The sequence below is a fragment of the Physella acuta genome, unplaced genomic scaffold (genome assembly GCF_028476545.2).
Source record: "Physella acuta isolate Inbredline_101_S28 unplaced genomic scaffold, ASM2847654v3 ptg000054l, whole genome shotgun sequence".
Classification (NCBI taxonomy): domain Eukaryota; kingdom Metazoa; phylum Mollusca; class Gastropoda; family Physidae; genus Physella; species Physella acuta.
The window spans coordinates 345,396-364,223 of NW_026731574.1; the positions used below are offsets into that span (position 1 = coordinate 345,396).

Sequence of the window (18,828 nt, forward strand, 5' to 3'; positions counted from 1 at the left end):
AACCTTGAAACCACCTCTTCTCTATTCTTTAAACAGTCGAATAGGAGTATCCATTAAGCTCCTTTAAACAGTTTTTTTTACTAAGCAAAAAGTAGAAAGCAATTATTAATTTTCTTAATTGTTATTTAAATAGACAGATAATAAACCGGGAGGGATCTCCCCTAAACTTTCTCAAATATTCTTATATAAAATAACAGGGGATGGGAACTCGGGCTATAGACATGATTTTTAATCCATTTTAAATACTTAAAGTTTTAAAAATATAATAAAATCTCGTAGACAAATTAATTGCACACCAAGTGAACGCCAAATAAAAAAGCGCATAATAGTGCGCAATATTATTAGTACTTCTAAAATTTACATTAGTTTTTTGAGAAATCGAAAGTAGCGTAAATTACTACTTCCAGTCAACGGAAATTACTCAAAATTTAACAGAAGGTAGAGAATTAGATCTTTTACTTACATGTGAAATTTCATGTATCTATCTGAAATAGTACTCAAGTTATAGGCTTTTGAAAAATTCAAAGTAGGAAAAGTACCACTTCCGGTTATCGAAAATCGCTCAAAAGTTGATACGGATCTACGATTTTGATAAAATACTTATATATGAAATTTCATCAACCTAGCTGTAACGGTACTCAAGTAATCGTGTTTACACACAGACACACAGACACACACACACACACACACACACACAGACATACGGACAAGATTGCAAAATTATGTTTTTCCGTATCAGTGAGGTGTAAAACGTCGAGATTTGTAAAAATCTCGATTTTTTTTTTGCACGATTACAATACTTTCTCTATACTTCGTATATACGAGAAAGTAAAAATTAAGATTTTTGCAAATCTCGACGTTTTAAACCTCCCTGAGTCGGAAAAAACATAATTTTGCAATCTTGTCCGGATGTCTGTGTGTGTGTGTATGTGTGTGTGTGTGTCTGTAAACACGATAACTTGAGTACCGTTACAGCTAGGTTGATGAAATTTCATATTGAAGTATTATATCAAAATCGTAGATCCGTATCAACTTTTGAGCGATTTCCAATAACGGGAAGTGGAGCCTTTTCTACTTTGAATTTTTCAAAAGCCTATAACTTGAGTACTATTTCAGATACATACATAAAATTTCACAAGTAATTAAAAGTTGTAATTATCTGCATTCTATCAAATTTTGAGTAATTTCCGTTGACCGGAAGTAGTAATTTACGCTATTTCCGATTTCTCAAAAAAAAAATAAACGCATGTAAATTTATAAAGCACTAATAATATTCCGTACGATTATGCACATTTTGTTTTCGCGTTTGCTCGGTGCGCAATTCTTTTTTCAACGAGATTCTATTCTATTTTAAAAAGTTTAGGTAATTAAAAATCATGTCTATATCACGAGTAGCCATCCCACATAGTGTTATATAAGAATATTCGAGAAAGTTTAGGGGAGATTACTCCCTGTTTGTTTTTTAATTTGATTAGTTGTCTCACGATGGATATACTTTCCATTAAAATAGGTTCAATTACTAAATTAGGAAATACATTAATCTAAAATTTAGTGAAACAGTCTGTTTATACAGACATATATATATATATATATATATATATATATATATATATATATATATATATATATATATATATATATATATATAGGTTCAATTACTAAATTAGGAAATACATTAATCTAAAATTTAGTGAAACAGTCTGTTTATACAGACATATATATATATATATATATATATATATATATATATATATATATATATATATATATATATATATATATATATATATATATGGGGCGTGGTCTTACAAGAATCGGGCGTGGTTAATAATTCTTGCTGCCCTCACCACCAGTGTAAGGCGTGTCTACGAGCTTAGCTAAACTTGAACAGACTAACATTTTAAACTCTCCAGCAAGAGAAAACCTTTAGAAAATGTTAGTATTCTAATGATTTCTTTTTTATTAATGACTTGAAAATATTCTACGATTGATATATTTTATTTTGTTTTAAAGGCTTTGATTTGTCTCACTAAGTGTGTGTGTACGTGTATGTGTGTACGTTTGAGAGTGCATGCGCACGTGTGTGTGTCTCCGCAAATCTTGGCATATTAATTTAAAACAACTCTCATTGTCTGATTGAGCTGAAATTTGAACAGTGGTAGTTCTTGCGTGCCAACGCTTTAATTTGAAGTCATGCCAGCACATAGTAAGGATTAACAGCACTAAATTTATTTTATACTATTTAGTGCATTTTTCTAATTTGTCATCTTTTTTGTGATTTGTAATATAGTAAAAGCCTTTTTACAAGCTTTTATATAACTTACTTTCTCTGTCGTCAGTCATCAAAAAGGGCGAGCGAAATTTCAGGCACTTCTAACTGACAGATTTGTTTCGAAGTTGGCACGTTGGTCAAAAGTTGAAGACAATGCAATCTGGCAATAAATCTGACTTAATTGGATGCCTAATTAATTTTGTATAGGTTTATTAAAATTTTCTGAAATTAGTGGGCACCCTTGTTATACTAGTTGCTCACTATTATACGCGCGTTATCATGTTCATGGTGCGCTTTAGGTTTTATTCATGCAACTCTATTATATTAAACATTTTCAAGTACAAAATAAAATTGCATGAATACGTTTTAGTAACAAGCGTTTATGTAAGAATGCACTAAAATTTGTGTCCAAATATGTATAGATGATCTTGATAAATGTATATGTGACGAGAAAGGTCAAGGTCACCACAGTTTTGTTGTACCTAGTTACAATGCCAGACCCAGCTGCTGAACTTTCCCAGTCGGTCGCCTTTCTGTCCCCTCCTGTTTTTCTTTCAGACTTTTTTCTCTGTGAGGGAGTGGGAAGGGGGGGAGGGGGCACATGTAAAATTATATATTTTCTATATAAATTATATATTTCGTTGTAGGAAGGGAGGGGGCGGTGTACGTTCTACGCGTGAATCAGATTCTTTGAGAGCTTATTCAAATCGTGTGGCTAAGCAGAACATTACAAACGGTAACTCATCTAATCGTGTGGCTAGCAGAACATTACAAACGGTAACTCATCTAATCGTGTGGCTAGCAGAACATTACAAACGGTAACTCATCTAATCGTGTGGCTAGCAGAACATTACAGACGGTAACTCATCTAATCGTGTGGCTAGCAGAACATTACAAACGGTAACTCATCTAATCGTGTGGCTAGCAGAACATTACAAACGGTAACTCATCTAATCGTGTGGCTAGCAGAACATTACAAACGGTAACTAATCACTTGAGATCAATTCTAGACACGACTCATTCGGAATTGAGTTCACTCAGTTATTTGTAGTTCCTACTTTGAGCCGGGTTTTTAGAGGAGATAGGCGCTGGCTGTTGACAACACATTAGCTTTGATGTTTAGGATAGAAATGTTAGATCTCTGGCAGATTTCTATACAGGTCTAACACTGATTTTAGACCCTGCAATAGATACATTACTCGCGATGTAGTTTCAACAAATGTGCGCTAAATATTTTTAAAAAAATTCTGCACGTGTTTGCACCAAGACATAGCGTTCAATATAACATAAACAACAGCCATTACAAGTCTTATAGCAGGGTACTGTTATGGTCACGGAGTTGAATGGAGACAAGTGGATGAGATGAATCTAGTCCAACTAGTGTTGACATTTCTAGGCTTATGGTCCATAGCGGCACAGGGTAAGTGGGAGAGACTCTCTGTATGCCATCGACTTTATAAGAGGACACACACAGGGTAAAACTCCATTTTAGCGTATTTTATTCTCCGCTTGTCGCTTACCTCCAGTCGAGCGTATTTTATTATAACGAGCCGACCCGCAGCGTATCATACGCCGCTATTTAGTTGTTTTATTTTCTACTTTTCAGTAATTCATAATTTGTGTATTCGACAGTACCAATGCTGCCACTGAAAATATTTGCTGTAAAACACTAACCCCCCCCCCCCCTTTTCCCCTAACCCCGACCCTACACCCCCCCCCCCCCGTGAAAACAGCCTCCTCTTAGTTATTTCTTAGTTACCTATTGTAAGTTTAAAATCGAACTAAATTATCTGCCCCTAATAGAAACCCGGCTCTACGGCTCTACGATTTGTAAACATTTAGCTTTGTAAACATTTAGCGTGACCACAACTCACCAGACAATGTGGGGGTGGGATGGGGGTGGTAGTGATAGTGATAGCGAGAAAGAGAGGGGACTGCAAGGAGGCGCTTGCAGCTTGTTTTCTAACGGCTCCCAGAAGAGAATTATATATATATACGAGCCGGCCCGCGGCATAACATACGCCGCTATTTAGTTGTTTCTAATTTTCAGTAATTCATAATTTGTGAATTCGACAGTACCAACGCTGACACTGAAAATATTTCTTTAAAACACTATAAGTAGCTCGTTAAGGACCATAACCCCCCCCCCCTTCCCTCCTCCCCTACGTTTAAAACCGTTGGCTCTGCTTGTAAACATTTAGAGTGAACACAGCTCACTAAAACCATGTAGGGGTGGGGAGGTAGGGAGCGCGTTTACAGCTTGTTTTCTAGGCGCGTTTGCAGCTTGTTTTCTAGCGGCTCCCAGAAGAGAATTATAAATATAGAAATATATATATATATAACCGAAACACACCATAACATTAGGAAAACACGATTTATTTATTTGTATTGTATTTTTGTTTTCACAAATGAATAAAAATGAATATTAGAAAAAAAGACTTTGTGTTGTATTTTTTAGCGCAATTTCCATTCTGGAGAATTGCGTTTATTAACGCGTCATTTCTGGATGGATGGATGGATGGATGAATGTATGGATGAATGTGTGTCCGGGCTTTAAGTCGTATCTCCTCCTCAACGAAGCAATATCGATGACTAGTTCCAAAAGCAATTATGTTAAGCAAGTTACAAGAATGAGCATAGGCCATAAAAATTCCGGGTTTCTTTCATGTATTTCCCGGAAAAGCCAAAAAACCTCGAAAAAAAGCAGTTTTTGGCCCATATCTCGTCAACCAGACCACTTAGCGACTTGAAAAATGTACCAATCGATTCCTGCCATAATTTAGAGCAATATTGCCGAAGAAAGTTTTCAAAAATATCCTCTCGTTTGGTCACAAATTTTAAAATTACAAAAACACCTACAAACCGATTGTTCTTCTAGCTTGAACGCATCCCAGCATTATACGTCAGAGCTATTTTTAGATAACATAAGGAAATTGCGCATAAATGTCACTAGACTTTTTTAATTAACTTGTTTTTAAAAGGCATTCGTCTCAAGGTAAATCTGATACACTGTTAATTATTCTGTATTATAATTTTGTATTTGCGCTATAAATCCAAATTTTAATTTGACAGTTTTGCCAAAACTGAAAAAAATATTTTTACTATAGAGTTTGTATATTATTTAAATTCATAGTAGATCTACCATCCTTCCCAATATGTTGATATATGTATCAAGTATGATTTTTTGTATGAGTAAATTTCTGACTTTTAAAAAAAAAATGATGTGGGGTCGTCCATAAATGACGTCACACTCGTAGGGGAGAGGGGGGTCCGCAATTTTGTGACGGTGTGTGATGAGGGGGGGTGTTCAGATGGTGTGACGTCAGTTTTTTTGCATTATAAAAAAGCAATGTTAGAAAACGAGTTTTAGCCATTATTTCGCGTTTTAGAAAACGGTTTAATAAATTGTAATAGGAATTGATCAAAATACTCTATGTTGACAGAGTTCTTGCAAGATTTTTAAGAAAAATTCAACAGCAATTTTGAGGGGGGGGGTATAGGCTGAGGCTTGACGCCATTTTAGGGGGGTGGTCTGGCTTTTTGTTACGACGTGTGACGGAGGGGAGGGAGGGAGGTAAAACTCGTTTTAAAAAGCGTGACGTCATTTATGGATGACCCCCTGTAATACATTTGTATTATTTAGCTGTTTGTTTTACTATTTAAATTCATGCACCACGATTGTATTTTTTTTACAATATTAATTATATTAGTCTATTTCTGTACAGCCTTAAAAATGCGAAATAACGTATGAAATTTAGTGTCTAACACTATTTTTTTAAAATGGCAACGTGAGTTGTCACACTTTCTCTAACATTCCAAGCCATCCCTCACCAAATTCCACCCCCTCCCCACTTTCGGCAGCATTATTAGGGGTCATACATAAACGACGTTACGCTTTTTTTGACGATGTTTACCTCCAGAGTTTCTTCCAGGCATCTCTTCAGGGGGAAGGGGCAAAGCCCCCCCCCCCCCCCGAAATTTTTTTACCGCCCCCCCCCCCCCCCCCCGAACGAAATGAAATTTATATAATTTATATAGAAAATAGATACTTTTAACAGTGTCCGCCGCCTCGAAGAAAGTTTACCGCCCCCCCCCCGAAGATTTCAAGAGCCCCCCCCCCCCCCCCGGAGAAAAAAGTCTGGAAGAAACACTGTTTACCTCCCCCCCCCCGTCAAACGTCGTCATAAAAACCCAGACGCCCCCTAAAATGACGTCACACCTCAGCCTACAACCCCCCCCCCCTAAAAATTGAATTGCTGTTGAATTTTTTTTTCTAAACATCGATATTTAATTTTTTCTAAAATCTTGTCTGAACTCTGTCAAATAGATTATTTTAATCAACTCCAATTACAATTTATTAAAACAGTTTTCTAAAACGCGAAATAACGTCTAAAATTTGTTTTCTAACATTGCTTTTTTATAATGCAAAAGTGTGACGTTGCACCATCTGACCCCCCCCCCTTCATAACACACCGTCACAAAATTACGGACCCCCCTCCCCCCTACGAGTGTGACGTCATTTATGGACGACCCCTTATGCCTTTTAATTTTTAATACTTCTATTCAGTTTAGTTGAAATTAGAGCACTTATTTGTACAAAGTGTGCATCTCTATTTTTGTAACTAACAAACAAAGCATTTCAGTCAGTCTCTTTGTTGTTTTTATTCATTTGTTAAAACAAAAATACAATACAAATAAATAAGTCGTGTTTTTTTAATATTCATTTTTATTCATTTGTGAAAAACAAAAATACAATACAAATATATAAATCGTGTTTTCCTAATGTTATGGTGTGTTTCGGTTATTATAATAAAATACGTTCGACTGGAGGTAAGCGACAAGCGGAGAATAAAATACGCTAAAATGGAGTTTTACCCACACACAGTATATTAAAGAAACTTGATATACATAAGATATCAGAAATAACCCAGCACAACAGTCAGGAATGAACCATAACTGTGGGTCAGGCATCAATAAAACTTATCCCTGGCTTAACACAAGCCCAAGGGATACAACTAATCAAAACCAATGCTGTGGGTCAGGCATCAATAAACCTTATCCCTGGCTTAACAAAAGCCCAAGGGATACAACTAATCAAAACCAATGCTGTGAATAATTCCCACACAGGAGGGTACAGGCCTGAGCCTAAATATTAACCAAACATAAAATTAGAGACTTTATACTTAAGTCTAGCTACCCCACGTGGTCAGACCACAACGGTGACAACAAGCAAATACATGGACAGAAAAGTTAGCCCATGGCCTGCAAGCAAATACATGGACAGAAAAGTTAGCCCATGGCCTGCAAGCAAATACATGGACAGAAAAGTTAGCCCATGGCCAAGAAGCAAATACATGGACAGAAAAGTTAGCCCATGGCCTGCAAGCATCATAAAACAGAAACAAAAGAGCAACCATCTTATCAGGCTGCAGAAATGAAACAACAGTATAACAACTGGATGAGGCAGTGCTGACATTTTATGCTTCGGATGGTCTAGGCCAGTGGTTCCCAACCTTTTTTTTACTCTAGAGCACATTCTAAAATATCGGTAGGGTGGCGGGCACCACCTATTTTAAATCGACAAACTCCTTCCTGAGGCGTAGCGACCCTTCCCGTCACCCGGGGACAAAACTTTCGATTTGCACCCCCCCCCCCCTTCCCCGTCAAATTTTCGATTTGCACCTCCCCCTCAAACTTTCGATTTGCACCACCCCCCCCCCTCAAACTTTCGATTTGCACACCCCCCCTCAAATTTTCGATTTGCACCACTCCCCCTCAAACTTTTGATTTCCATCCCCTTCAACCTTTAAATAATGTTTATGAAAAAAATTCTGTCTCTGTCGAATAGTGAGAGGCGGGCACATACGAATCGTTCGGCGGGCGCCATGGCGCACGCGGGCACAGGGTTGGGAACCCCTGGTCTAGGCTCTGACCACACAGACACCTCCCTCATCCCCATGGCTTTCAAAAGTCACTTTGAAACATCTGCCCGGAACTGACATCCACACACCTCGCACACTACACGTCAACAAATAGTCCCTAATCCACTGATTATAAACAACACGCCACGAAACATAAGCCAGAATTATACAAAAAGACACTTAATATAAATATTGACAACAATATAAACAAAATATATACAAACTAGCCGTAGACGTTGCAGTTATACAGGGGTGCCATAATACAGGACTACATAACCAATATGCACGAACAGTTTACGACATGAAACGAAACGATACATTCGCCTTTTTAGCTACAGAAAATAATAATTATAATAAGACACTCCAGCCACTCACATCTACATCATAAATCCATCCTTATACGATCTGTCCTCAAGTTGGTCTAATAAACGTAGTGGAGTTCCAGCTCTATAGATTCAATAGTAGTATATGGGGTCAGGACGTGGTATATTGTCTCACAAATTTGATGATATCTTTAGTAGGGACGGCTCAATGCATAAGGCACTGTATCAAAAACTTGACCAAAACTTTCGCAGGTATCTTTGAGAGTATAATCACTTGCACGTTAAACTACTGGACATTTACCACTGTTGTAATAAACTAACAAAACAACGTACCGAAATAAAATCCCAGTCGTAAATTCCGGGAGGTTGGTGTCCGGGTGTGGATATCTGGGTGTAGCCTACATGTCTACACAGTTCTACGGGAGGTTGGTGTACGGGTGTGGATATCTGGGTGTAGCCTACATGTCTACAGGGTTCTACGGGAGGTTGGTGTCCGGGTGTGGATATCTGGGTGTAGCCTACATGTCTACAGGGTTCTACGGGAGGTTGGTGTCCGGGTGTGGATATCCGGGTGTAGCCTACATGTCTACAGGGTTCTACGGGAGGTTGGTGTCCGGGTGTGGATACCCGGGTGTAGCCTACATGTCTACAGGGTTCTACGGGAGGTTGGTGTCCGGGTGTGGATATCCGGGTGTAGCCTACATGTCTACAGGGTTCTACGGGAGGTTGGTGTCCGGGTGTGGATATCCGGGTGTAGCCTACATGTCTACAGGGTTCTACGGGAGGTTGGTGTCCGGGTGTGGATATCCGGGTGTAGCCTACATGTCTACAGGGTTCTACGGGAGGTTGGTGTCCGGGTGTGGATATCCGGGTGTAGCCTACATGTCTACAGGGTTCTACGGGAGGTTGGTGTCCGGGTGTGGATATCCGGGTGTAGCCTACATGTCTACAGGGTTCTACGGGAGGTTGGTGTCCGGGTGTGGATATCCGGGTGTAGCCTACATGTCTACAGGGTTCTACGGGAGGTTGGTGTCCGGGTGTGGATATCCGTGTGTAGCCTACATGTCTACAGGGTTCTAAACCAAATAATTTCATTCGTGTGGTGTCTACTTTCATTAAGAACAAATTACTGTAAAACTACAATACATATAAATATTTTTTAAAATTCATAAAAAACGTTTTATTTACAAGCTTTTATCTCCCACTTAATTTTTAAAACTTGTTTTTAAAAAAAATTAAATGCGATATTTTAAAAGGATGTTAAAGTTTTTAAAAATTAAATTGCTAATTTCTCCCGCTAGTTTTGTCCCTGGATACATTGACTCTGGACAATCACTGCACCAAGACGTTGCCTGAGTACCGTAGAGGTCACATCCAGAAACTAAGTGTACTCAACGTTGTCAGTTTCTGCAGGTAAACCCTGTCCACACATCCTGCAGGTAAAACCTGTCCACACATCCTGCAGGTAAAAACCGTCCACAGATCCTGCAGGTAAACCCTGTCCACACATCCTGCAGGTAAACCCTGTCCACACATCCTGCAGGTAAAACCTGTCCACACAACCTGCAGGTAAAACCTGTCCACACATCCTGCAGGTAAAAACCGTCCACAGATCCTGCAGGTAAACCCTGTCCACACATCCTGCAGGTAAACCCTGTCCACACATCCTGCAGGTAAAACCTGTCCACACAACCTGCAGGTACAACCTGTCCACACATCCTGCAGGTAAAACCTGTCCACACAACCTGCAGGTAAAACCTGTCCACACATCCTGCAGGTAAAACCTGTCCACACAACCTGCAGGTACAACCTGTCCACACATTCTATACTTACATCCAGACCTTACTATTTTGAATCTAGACCTAATGACAGACCTCCCCCCTTTCCCCACCCTCCACCCCCATCCTTCAGTGATCCACAGGCCTATAGTCAGTGTATCCTGGATTCAAGACGTGATAACCACACAAATCAGACATACATGGTCAAATTGTTCGAGAAACAATTTCCTAAAGAGTACGATCTTAAGCGTGCGGCATATATCCTATGTACCAAAGGCACGACATACTGTAAGTAGAGAAATGTTGTAAGTAGAAAAAAGTTGTAAGTAGAGAAAAGTTATAGGTAGACAAAAGTTGTAGGTAGATAAATGCTGTAAGTAGACAAAAGTTGTTAGTAGACAAGTTGCAATTAAGTAAAGTTCCCTTTCAAACCTGAGGTCTATGGGGCAAGTGAAGTAGAGTTCACCTGTTTCTGGAACGGAGTGGCCTAGCGGTAGAAAGTTAAACTGCTAACCCGTAATTCTCGCGTTCGAATCCGGATTCAAGTCAGTAGACCGTCACTGAGCCCACCCAGCTCTGATGGGTACCTAACTCAGTTAGGGTAGTAAAGGCGGCTGGGCATAGTGCTGACCACACTATCCCTTCATATGCCGAGGTCACAGAAACAAGACAAAACTTGTAAGTAGACAAAAGTTGTTAGTAGACAAAAGTTGTTAGTAGACAAAACTTGTAAGTAGACAAAAGTTGTTAGTAGACAAAACTTGTAAGTAGACAAAAGTTGATAGTAGACAAAACTTGTAAGTAGACAAAAGTTGTTAGTAGACAAAAGTTGTTAGTAGACAAAAGTTGTAAGTAGACAAAAGTTGTTAGTAGACAAAAGTTGTTAGTAGACAAAAGTTGTTAGTAGACAAAAGTTGTTAGTAGACAAAAGTTGTAAGCAGACATAACAAAATCTGTAAAAAGTTGTTTGTTTAAGTATGTTTGCAAGTAGACAAAGATTATAAGCACATCACGACACAGTACACCGATGTAAACATTTTTGTATTTGAATGTTTAGTTCTTGCTCTCATATGAGGTGAGGTTCTAAACTAACTATAACCTTAACACTTACTGGAAATAACAATCAAAACAAAAACAAAACAAAGATGTCATGAGTCATGTTACAAGATGTCATGTCATGGCTCAGTGTTACATGATGTCATGTCATGGCTCAGTGTTACAAGAAGTCATGTCATTGGTCAGTGTTACAAAATGTCATGTCATGGCTCAGTGTTACAAAATGTCATGTAATTGACAACTACTCAACACGTGTCCTTTCTTGTAGAAATATTTTAAAGTGTGTACACAAGTGACCAGTGTTGTCAGATGTCATTACTTTATGCAGTGTCAAAGTTCGCTTCATTTGACTACAAAGTTTTAATTGACTGCGAGATGTCCGCTGACATTGACCAATGTGAGATCGAAGCCACCTCGGCCGAGAGATTACAAATCTTAACGGCAGCCTTTGCCTCCAACAACCAAGCGGATATCGAGCAACATTCATGCAAGTGGGTTCAATCTTTTATTTTCTTTACATTACCATCACTTTCTAAGATATTTTTATACTAATATTTTATTCCTTGAATATGGTTTCATAAGTAGGTAACACTTGCAATTTTTAAAAGTTATATCTAGAACGTGTATTTAAGCAATCCGTTTTCGAAATAGTGTATTATCTGGAAGGTAATTCTCTATTTGCTTAAGTCATAAATGTGCGCGGTTATCTCTTAATGTGTTGTTTTACTTAGCATACTTTGCAACTTATTTTGGAAATAACAAGTACGTAATTAATTGCATGTAATGTTGACTTATTTTAGACAATATTCTTAGAGAAATAAAAATTCATTAAGTTACCCAGACTGTCAATAGATTACATGGTGTGTATCCAAGCCCAGTACACCAAATGTAACCAAACCTCTAACATGTTCCCTGTTTCTGTTCCCCAGACTGTCACTAGACTACATGAAGTGTATCCAAGCCCAGTACACCAAATGGAACCAAACCTCTAACATGTTCTCTGTTTCTGTTCCCCAGACTGTCACTAGACTACATGAAGTGTATCCAAGCCCAGTACACCAAATGGAACCAAACCTCTAACATGTTCCCTGTTTCTGTTCCCCAGACTGTCACTAGACTACATGAAGTGTATCCAAGCCCAGTACACCAAATGGAACCAAACCTCTAACATGTTCCCTGTTTCTGTTCCCCAGACTGTCACTAGACTACATGAAGTGTATCCAAGCCCAGTACACCAAATGGAAACAAACCTCTAACATGTTCTCTGTTTCTGTTCCCCACACTGTCACTAGACTACATGAAGTGTATCCAAGCCCAGTACACCAAATGGAACCAAACCTCTAACATGTTCCCTGTTTCTGTTCCCCAGACTGTCACTAGACTACATGAAGTGTATCCAAGCCCAGTACACCAAATGGAACCAAACCTCTAACATGTTCCCTGTTTCTGTTCCCCACACTGTCACTAGACTACATGAAGTGTATCCAAGCCCAGTACACCAAATGGAACCAAACCTCTAACATGTTCCCTGTTTCTGTTCCCCAGACTGTCACTAGACTACATGAAGTGTATCCAAGCCCAGTACACCAAATGGAACCAAACCTCTAACATGTTCCCTGTTTCTGTTCCCCAGACAGTCACTAGACTACATGAAGTGTATCCAAGCCCAGTACACCAAATGGAACCAAACCTCTAACATGTTCCCTGTTTCTGTTCCCCAGACTGTCACTAGTCTACATGAAGTGTATCCAAGCCCAGTACACCAAATGGAACCAAACCTCTAACATGTTCCCTGTTTCTGTTCCCCAGACTGTCACTAGACTACATGAAGTGTATCCAAGCCCAGTACACCAAATGGAACCAAACCTCTAACATGTTCCCTGTTTCTGTTCCCCAGACTGTCACTAGACTACATGAAGTGTATCCAAGCCCAGCACACCAAATGGAACCAAACCTCTAACATGTTCCATGTTTCTGTTCCCCAGACTGTCACTAGACTACATGAAGTGTATCCAAGCCCAGTACACCAAATGGAACCAAACCTCTAACATGTTCCCTGTTTCTGTTCCCCAGACTGTCACTAGACTACATGAAGTGTATCCAAGCCCAGTACACCAAATGGAACCAAACCTCTAACATGTTCCCTGTTTCTGTTCCCCAGACTGTCACTAGACTACATGAAGTGTATCCAAGCCCAGTACACCAAATGGAACCAAACCTCTAACATGTTCCTTGTTTCTGTTCCCCAGACTATCACTAGACTTCATAAAGTGTATACAAGACCAGTACACCAAATGGAACCAAACCTCTAACATGTTCCCTGTTTCTGTTCCCCAGACTGTCACTAGACTACATGAAGTGTATCCAAGCCCAGTACACCAAATGTAATAAGCATTTTAAGGACTTTTTTATTTATCAGTTTGCTCGCCTTGGCCCGTAAGTTACATCAATTACCTGTAGCTGGTTTTTTTTCGCTAAACATCGAAATTTACGATATGTTATTGCGGGAGATTTCAAACGTTTTCCTGAAAAACAAATTTTCTCTACTTGAAAAATTATCTCATGTTTTTATCTTGACTTACCTCAGAGTCCAATGTTTGTATCTTGACTTACCCCAGTGTCCAATGTTTGTATCTTGACTTACCCCAGTGTCCAAAGTTTGTATCTTGACTTACCCCAGTGTCCAAAGTTTGTATCTTGACTTACCCCAGTGTCCAAAGTTTGTATCTTGACTTACCCCAGCGTCCAATGTTTGTATCTTGACTTACCACAGCGTCTAATGTTTGTATCTTGACTTACCCCAACGTCTAATGTTTGTATCTTGACTTACCACAGCGTCCAATGTTTGTATCTTGACTTACCACAGCGTCCAATGTTTGTATCTAGACTTGACAAGATTCTAACGGTTGGTTTCTCAGAGCCTGTCTATTGGAGCACCAGTTTTATAACAAGTTGATTCTCACGGACAAGTGCATGGCAAATTTACCCATAACCAGCGGGGCGTTGTTAGTCGGAACAGGGGCGTGGTCTTTTAGGACAGGGTCGTGGCTGATGTTTGCTGTAGCCTTTGTTAATAGTGTAGGGCGTGTCCATATGCTCAGATAAAATCTGGCTTGCTTAGTTCTTGGCTATCTTCTGTAGCTGGGTGCAACAAAATATGTTTTGAAAATGTTTTTATTTTTAAGTATTATCTAGGAAAACATTAAAAAGTTATTTCTGCATTGAAAAAAAAAACACGTTTTTCTTTGTTTCTTTGGAGATTCTGCGCTTATATTAAACAAACAATGAATGAATAATTTTTTTTTGCATAGACAAAACGTCAGCAGTACATTTTTGAGTCACTTGTCACTATTTTTACAAGCTTTTATTTAACTCACTTCCTCTGTCGACAGTCTGTCGACAGTCTGTCTAGATCAGTGGTTCCCAACCTTTTTCGAGTGGCGACCCCCTTTTATAAAAAGTAAGTGACCCGCGACCCCCATAAAATTAAAAGCCGAAATTAGTATGGACATTAATGACTAAAAAAAATTTCTAGAAGACAGTCAATATGAACTACTCTTGATAACTGTTTCAATACGATGAGTAAAATTGCATGCTATTTACTAAACATTCGCGGTTAACTTATTGTTAACGCCAACCTATGTTATCAACATTGAATGTATTTCTTAATTTTGTTTTTAATCGAAGAATAGTGTTGAAAATCTATTCTCGAAAATACATTTAAGTATGAATGGTGAACACTACACCAAAATTGTGTGTGCAGTTTTTCATCTTGCGCGGAATCATTCTGCAAATCAAATAATTCATCTTGTAATTCATCAGGAATGCTGGCAAAATCAAGGGAAGAAGAGAATGGGTAATGCGTAAATGCAGATTCTTCTCTTTTCAGCTCAGAGAAATAGCGATGCAGTTCGTTTTCAAGAGATTCAAGATGCCCAGAAATCGCTTCTTTCAAAATTTTAATTATCTCACAATCAGATTCATCTACCACACTGCAGAGTTTCTCAAATTTACAATATTTCCAAGATTTATTTTCTTCGCCAATTCTGCAGCTTTGATAAAAATGCCCCCGAGATTATCATGGAAAGTTCATTTTCCCTGAAGCTTCAGGTTAAGCTTATGTTGATGTTCGAATGTACCTCTCCAACCACTCTATTTCGTATACCAAAAGGTCTTGTTTCCTTTGCACTTCCAAGAACAATTTGATTTCAAATTTCAATTAAAAAACACGATTCACAACAATCGTTTGACAGTCAGCGTACTGTAATGTAGAAAAGCAGAACCTCGTAATCTATATTAATGTCTTTGCTCAGTTTTTTGAAGGTTCCAGATTTAATATAATGTACTACTTTTACTAGCAATGGAGTCTTGATGGAGAGGGCATACTGGTAAATCATGCAGTGGTCAGGGAGCTATATCTTTTCTATTTTATGAAAGGCCGATTTTGACCTAAACATAGATAGTGCACCATCCGTACAAACCCCCACAGCCATTTTAACTCATTTTTGTCATCACATTTTTTTTAAAAAACGTATTTTCTCCACGCTATCTTCACAAAATAGCAACTCTTCTTTGCTATCATCTGAATGAATATAGACAAAGACCAGCAACTGCGAACAAGAACTCAACGTCTGTTGATTTATCAAATTGAAAAGCAAGCAATGTTGAAAGCTTGATTTCATTAAACATTTGTTATTTAACATCTACGGACATGTCTGCTATAAGCTGCTGAATAGTATTATTAGACAGAGATATTTTTTGCATTTTTATTGCACTAGAATCCCCAAGAATTAACTTCACAATCTTCAACATGCAGCAGCGTTTGATGAGATTTTCTCCTACTGTGTTTTTATTTTGCTTGGCATTTTCTATAACGACTTGATGCTTGCACTAATGCTGTGTTTTCTTGGTGAAAACTTCCTGTTCGATCGAGTCTCTGACGTTTGCAACTAGCTTCATGCCGACGAAAGAACTCCATATATTTTTTGGTGTGTTCAGAATGACTTGTCTCAAATGACGTTTTAGTTTTGAAGATTTCATAAACGCGTGACTGAGAACAACATTATACAGTACTCATTGATTCTTCTCTATTCCATTTCCAGTTATGTTAGTAAAGCCGAATTTTAGATATTTTGCTAAATATTTATGTTTTGTTTCTCATTAATAAGGTTTAATATACCAGTTGGCGACCCCCCAGAAAGCCCTTCGCGACCCCCAGGGGGGTCGCGACCCCCAGGTTGGGAACCCGTGGTCTAGATGGAAACGCAGGAGTGAAAATTCGGAAACTTCTACTTGACCGATACGATTCACACTTGGCACGTGGGTCAAGACATGAAGACAATGCAATCTGAAACTAAATTTGACTTAATTGGATGCCTAATTAATTTTTTATGAATTAATTAAAATTTGGACCGAATTAGTAGGCATGTCTAGCCAACCACACCACACGCGTCATCACCTTCAATAGCAGCGCCATCACGTAATGGCTGCGTTCAAAAACCATTGCGCGCCTACTGAACGTGATGTTCAGTAGGCGCGCAATGGTTTTTAGTCATGTAACTCTATTGTAAATAAAACATGTAAAGTACTGAAAAAAAATTCATAAAAAACGTTTTAATAACAAGCTTTTATGTAATGATGCACTAAAAAGTAGAAAATAAATTATAGACTACTATTTAAATAACTATAAAGAAAAGCGTGGGTGTCTTCCTTAACATTAGTAAAGGTATCCAATAGATACTAAAGTGACCCACGCTTTTCTTTATAGTTATTTAAATAGTAGTCTATAATTTATTTTCTACTTTTTAGTGCATCATTACATAAAAGCTTGTTATTAAAACGTTTTTTATGAATTTTTTTACAAGCTTTTATTTAACTCACTTCCTCGTCAGTCGTCAGTCTAGACGGAAACGCAGGAGTGAAAATTCGGACAGTTCTACTTGACCGATACGATTCACAGTTGGCACGTGGGTCAAGACATGAAGACAATGCAATCTGAATCGAAATTTGACTAAATTAGATGCCTAATTAATTTTTTATGAATTAATAAAAATTTGGACCGAATTAGTAGGCATGTCTAGCCAACCACACCACACGCGTCATCACCTTCAATAGCTGCGCCATCACGTAATGGCTGCGTTCAAAAACAATTGCGCGCCTACTGAACGTGATGTTCAGTAGGCGCGCAATGGTGTTTAGTCATGTAACTCTATTGTAAATAAAACATGTAAAGTACTGAAAAAAAATTCATAAAAAACGTTTTAATAACAAGCTTTTATGTAATGATGCACTAAAAAGTATAAAATAAATTATAGACTACTATTTAAATAACTATAAAGAAAAGCGTGGGTGTCTTCCTTAACATTAGTAAAGGTATCCAATAGATACTAAAGTGACCCACGCTTTACTTTATAGTCTATAATTTATTTTCTACATTTTAGTGCATCATTACATAAAAGCTTGTTATTAAAACGTTTTTTATGAATTTTTTACAAGCTTTTATTTAACTCACTTCCTCGTCAGTCTGTCTAGACCGAAACGCCGGAGTCAAAATTTGGAAACTTCTACTTGATCGATACGATTCACACTTGGCACGTGGGTCATGACATGAAGACAATGCAATCTGAAATTAAATTTGACTTAATTGGATGCCTAATTAATTTTTTATGAATTAATTAAAATTTGGACCGAATCAATAGGCATGTCTATCCAACCACACCACACGCGTCATCACGTTTAATAGCTGCTCCATCACCTTCAGTAGGCGCGCCATCACATTCAGTAGGCGCGCAACAGTTTTTAGTCATGTAACTCTATTGTAAATAAAACATTTAAAGTACTGAAAAAAAAATTCATAAAAAAACGTTTTAATAACAAGCTTTTATGTAATAGTGCACTAAAAAGTAGAAAATAAATTATAGACTACTATTTAAATAACTAGAAAGAAAAGCGTGGGTGTCTTCCTTAACATTAGTAAAGGTATCCAATAGATACTAAAGTGACCCACGCTTTTCTTTATAGTTATTTAAATAGTAGTCTATAATTTGTTTTCTACTTTTTAGTGCACTATTACATAAAAGCTTCTCGGGCAGATGAGGCTCGTTAGCTGGGGACAGCCACTCTTCTAGGAGAGACAACTCTAAAATTAAACAACTGCTGCCTTGTAGTTTGTTCTTGGTTGGACAAAGGCTATGGAAGCAAATCCAAAAAGAAAAGCAGGCTGAAATCTGAGTCAATGGCCTCAATGGCGCATAACCAGTTGACAGGTAACGCTTAATTGTGTTGGAGGCGTGGTCGAGTCGGCAAAAAGCTCATGGTTGATAAATTCGAACAAAGTCTCGAGTTCAAACCCACTGGCAGATAAATCTCGATCCTCTTCAACACTAATAATTAAGAACGAAGAAGAAGAAGAAGACATAAAAGCTTGTTATTAAAACGTTTTTTTATGAATTTTTTTTTACTATATAAACAAAACACTA

At 38.1% G+C, this 18,828-nt stretch overlaps 1 protein-coding gene across 1 annotated transcript; it reads left to right on the forward strand.

The window, feature by feature from the left end:
- Positions 1-3,581: 3,581 nt before the first annotated feature.
- LOC131946967 (uncharacterized) lies at positions 3,582-14,566 on the forward strand. Its single transcript, XM_059308034.1, has 6 exons — positions 3,582-3,692; positions 9,818-9,929; positions 10,428-10,582; positions 11,679-11,841; positions 13,688-13,786; positions 14,269-14,566. The coding sequence occupies exons 1-6, from the start codon at positions 3,635-3,637 to the stop codon at positions 14,453-14,455; spliced, it is 774 nt and encodes a 257-aa protein (XP_059164017.1). The 5' UTR covers positions 3,582-3,634; the 3' UTR covers positions 14,456-14,566.
- Positions 14,567-18,828: the final 4,262 nt, after the last annotated feature.

Coding starts and splice junctions, on each gene's coding strand:
- LOC131946967 (XM_059308034.1), top strand. CDS start 3,635: ATGAATCTAGTCCAACTAGTGTTGACATTTCTAGGCTTATGGTCCATA. Junction 10,583..11,678: donor TACCAAAGGCACGACATACT/GTAAGTAGAGAA, acceptor TACTTTATGCAG/TGTCAAAGTTCGCTTCATTT. Junction 11,842..13,687: donor ATCGAGCAACATTCATGCAA/GTGGGTTCAATC, acceptor TCTGTTCCCCAG/ACTGTCACTAGACTACATGA.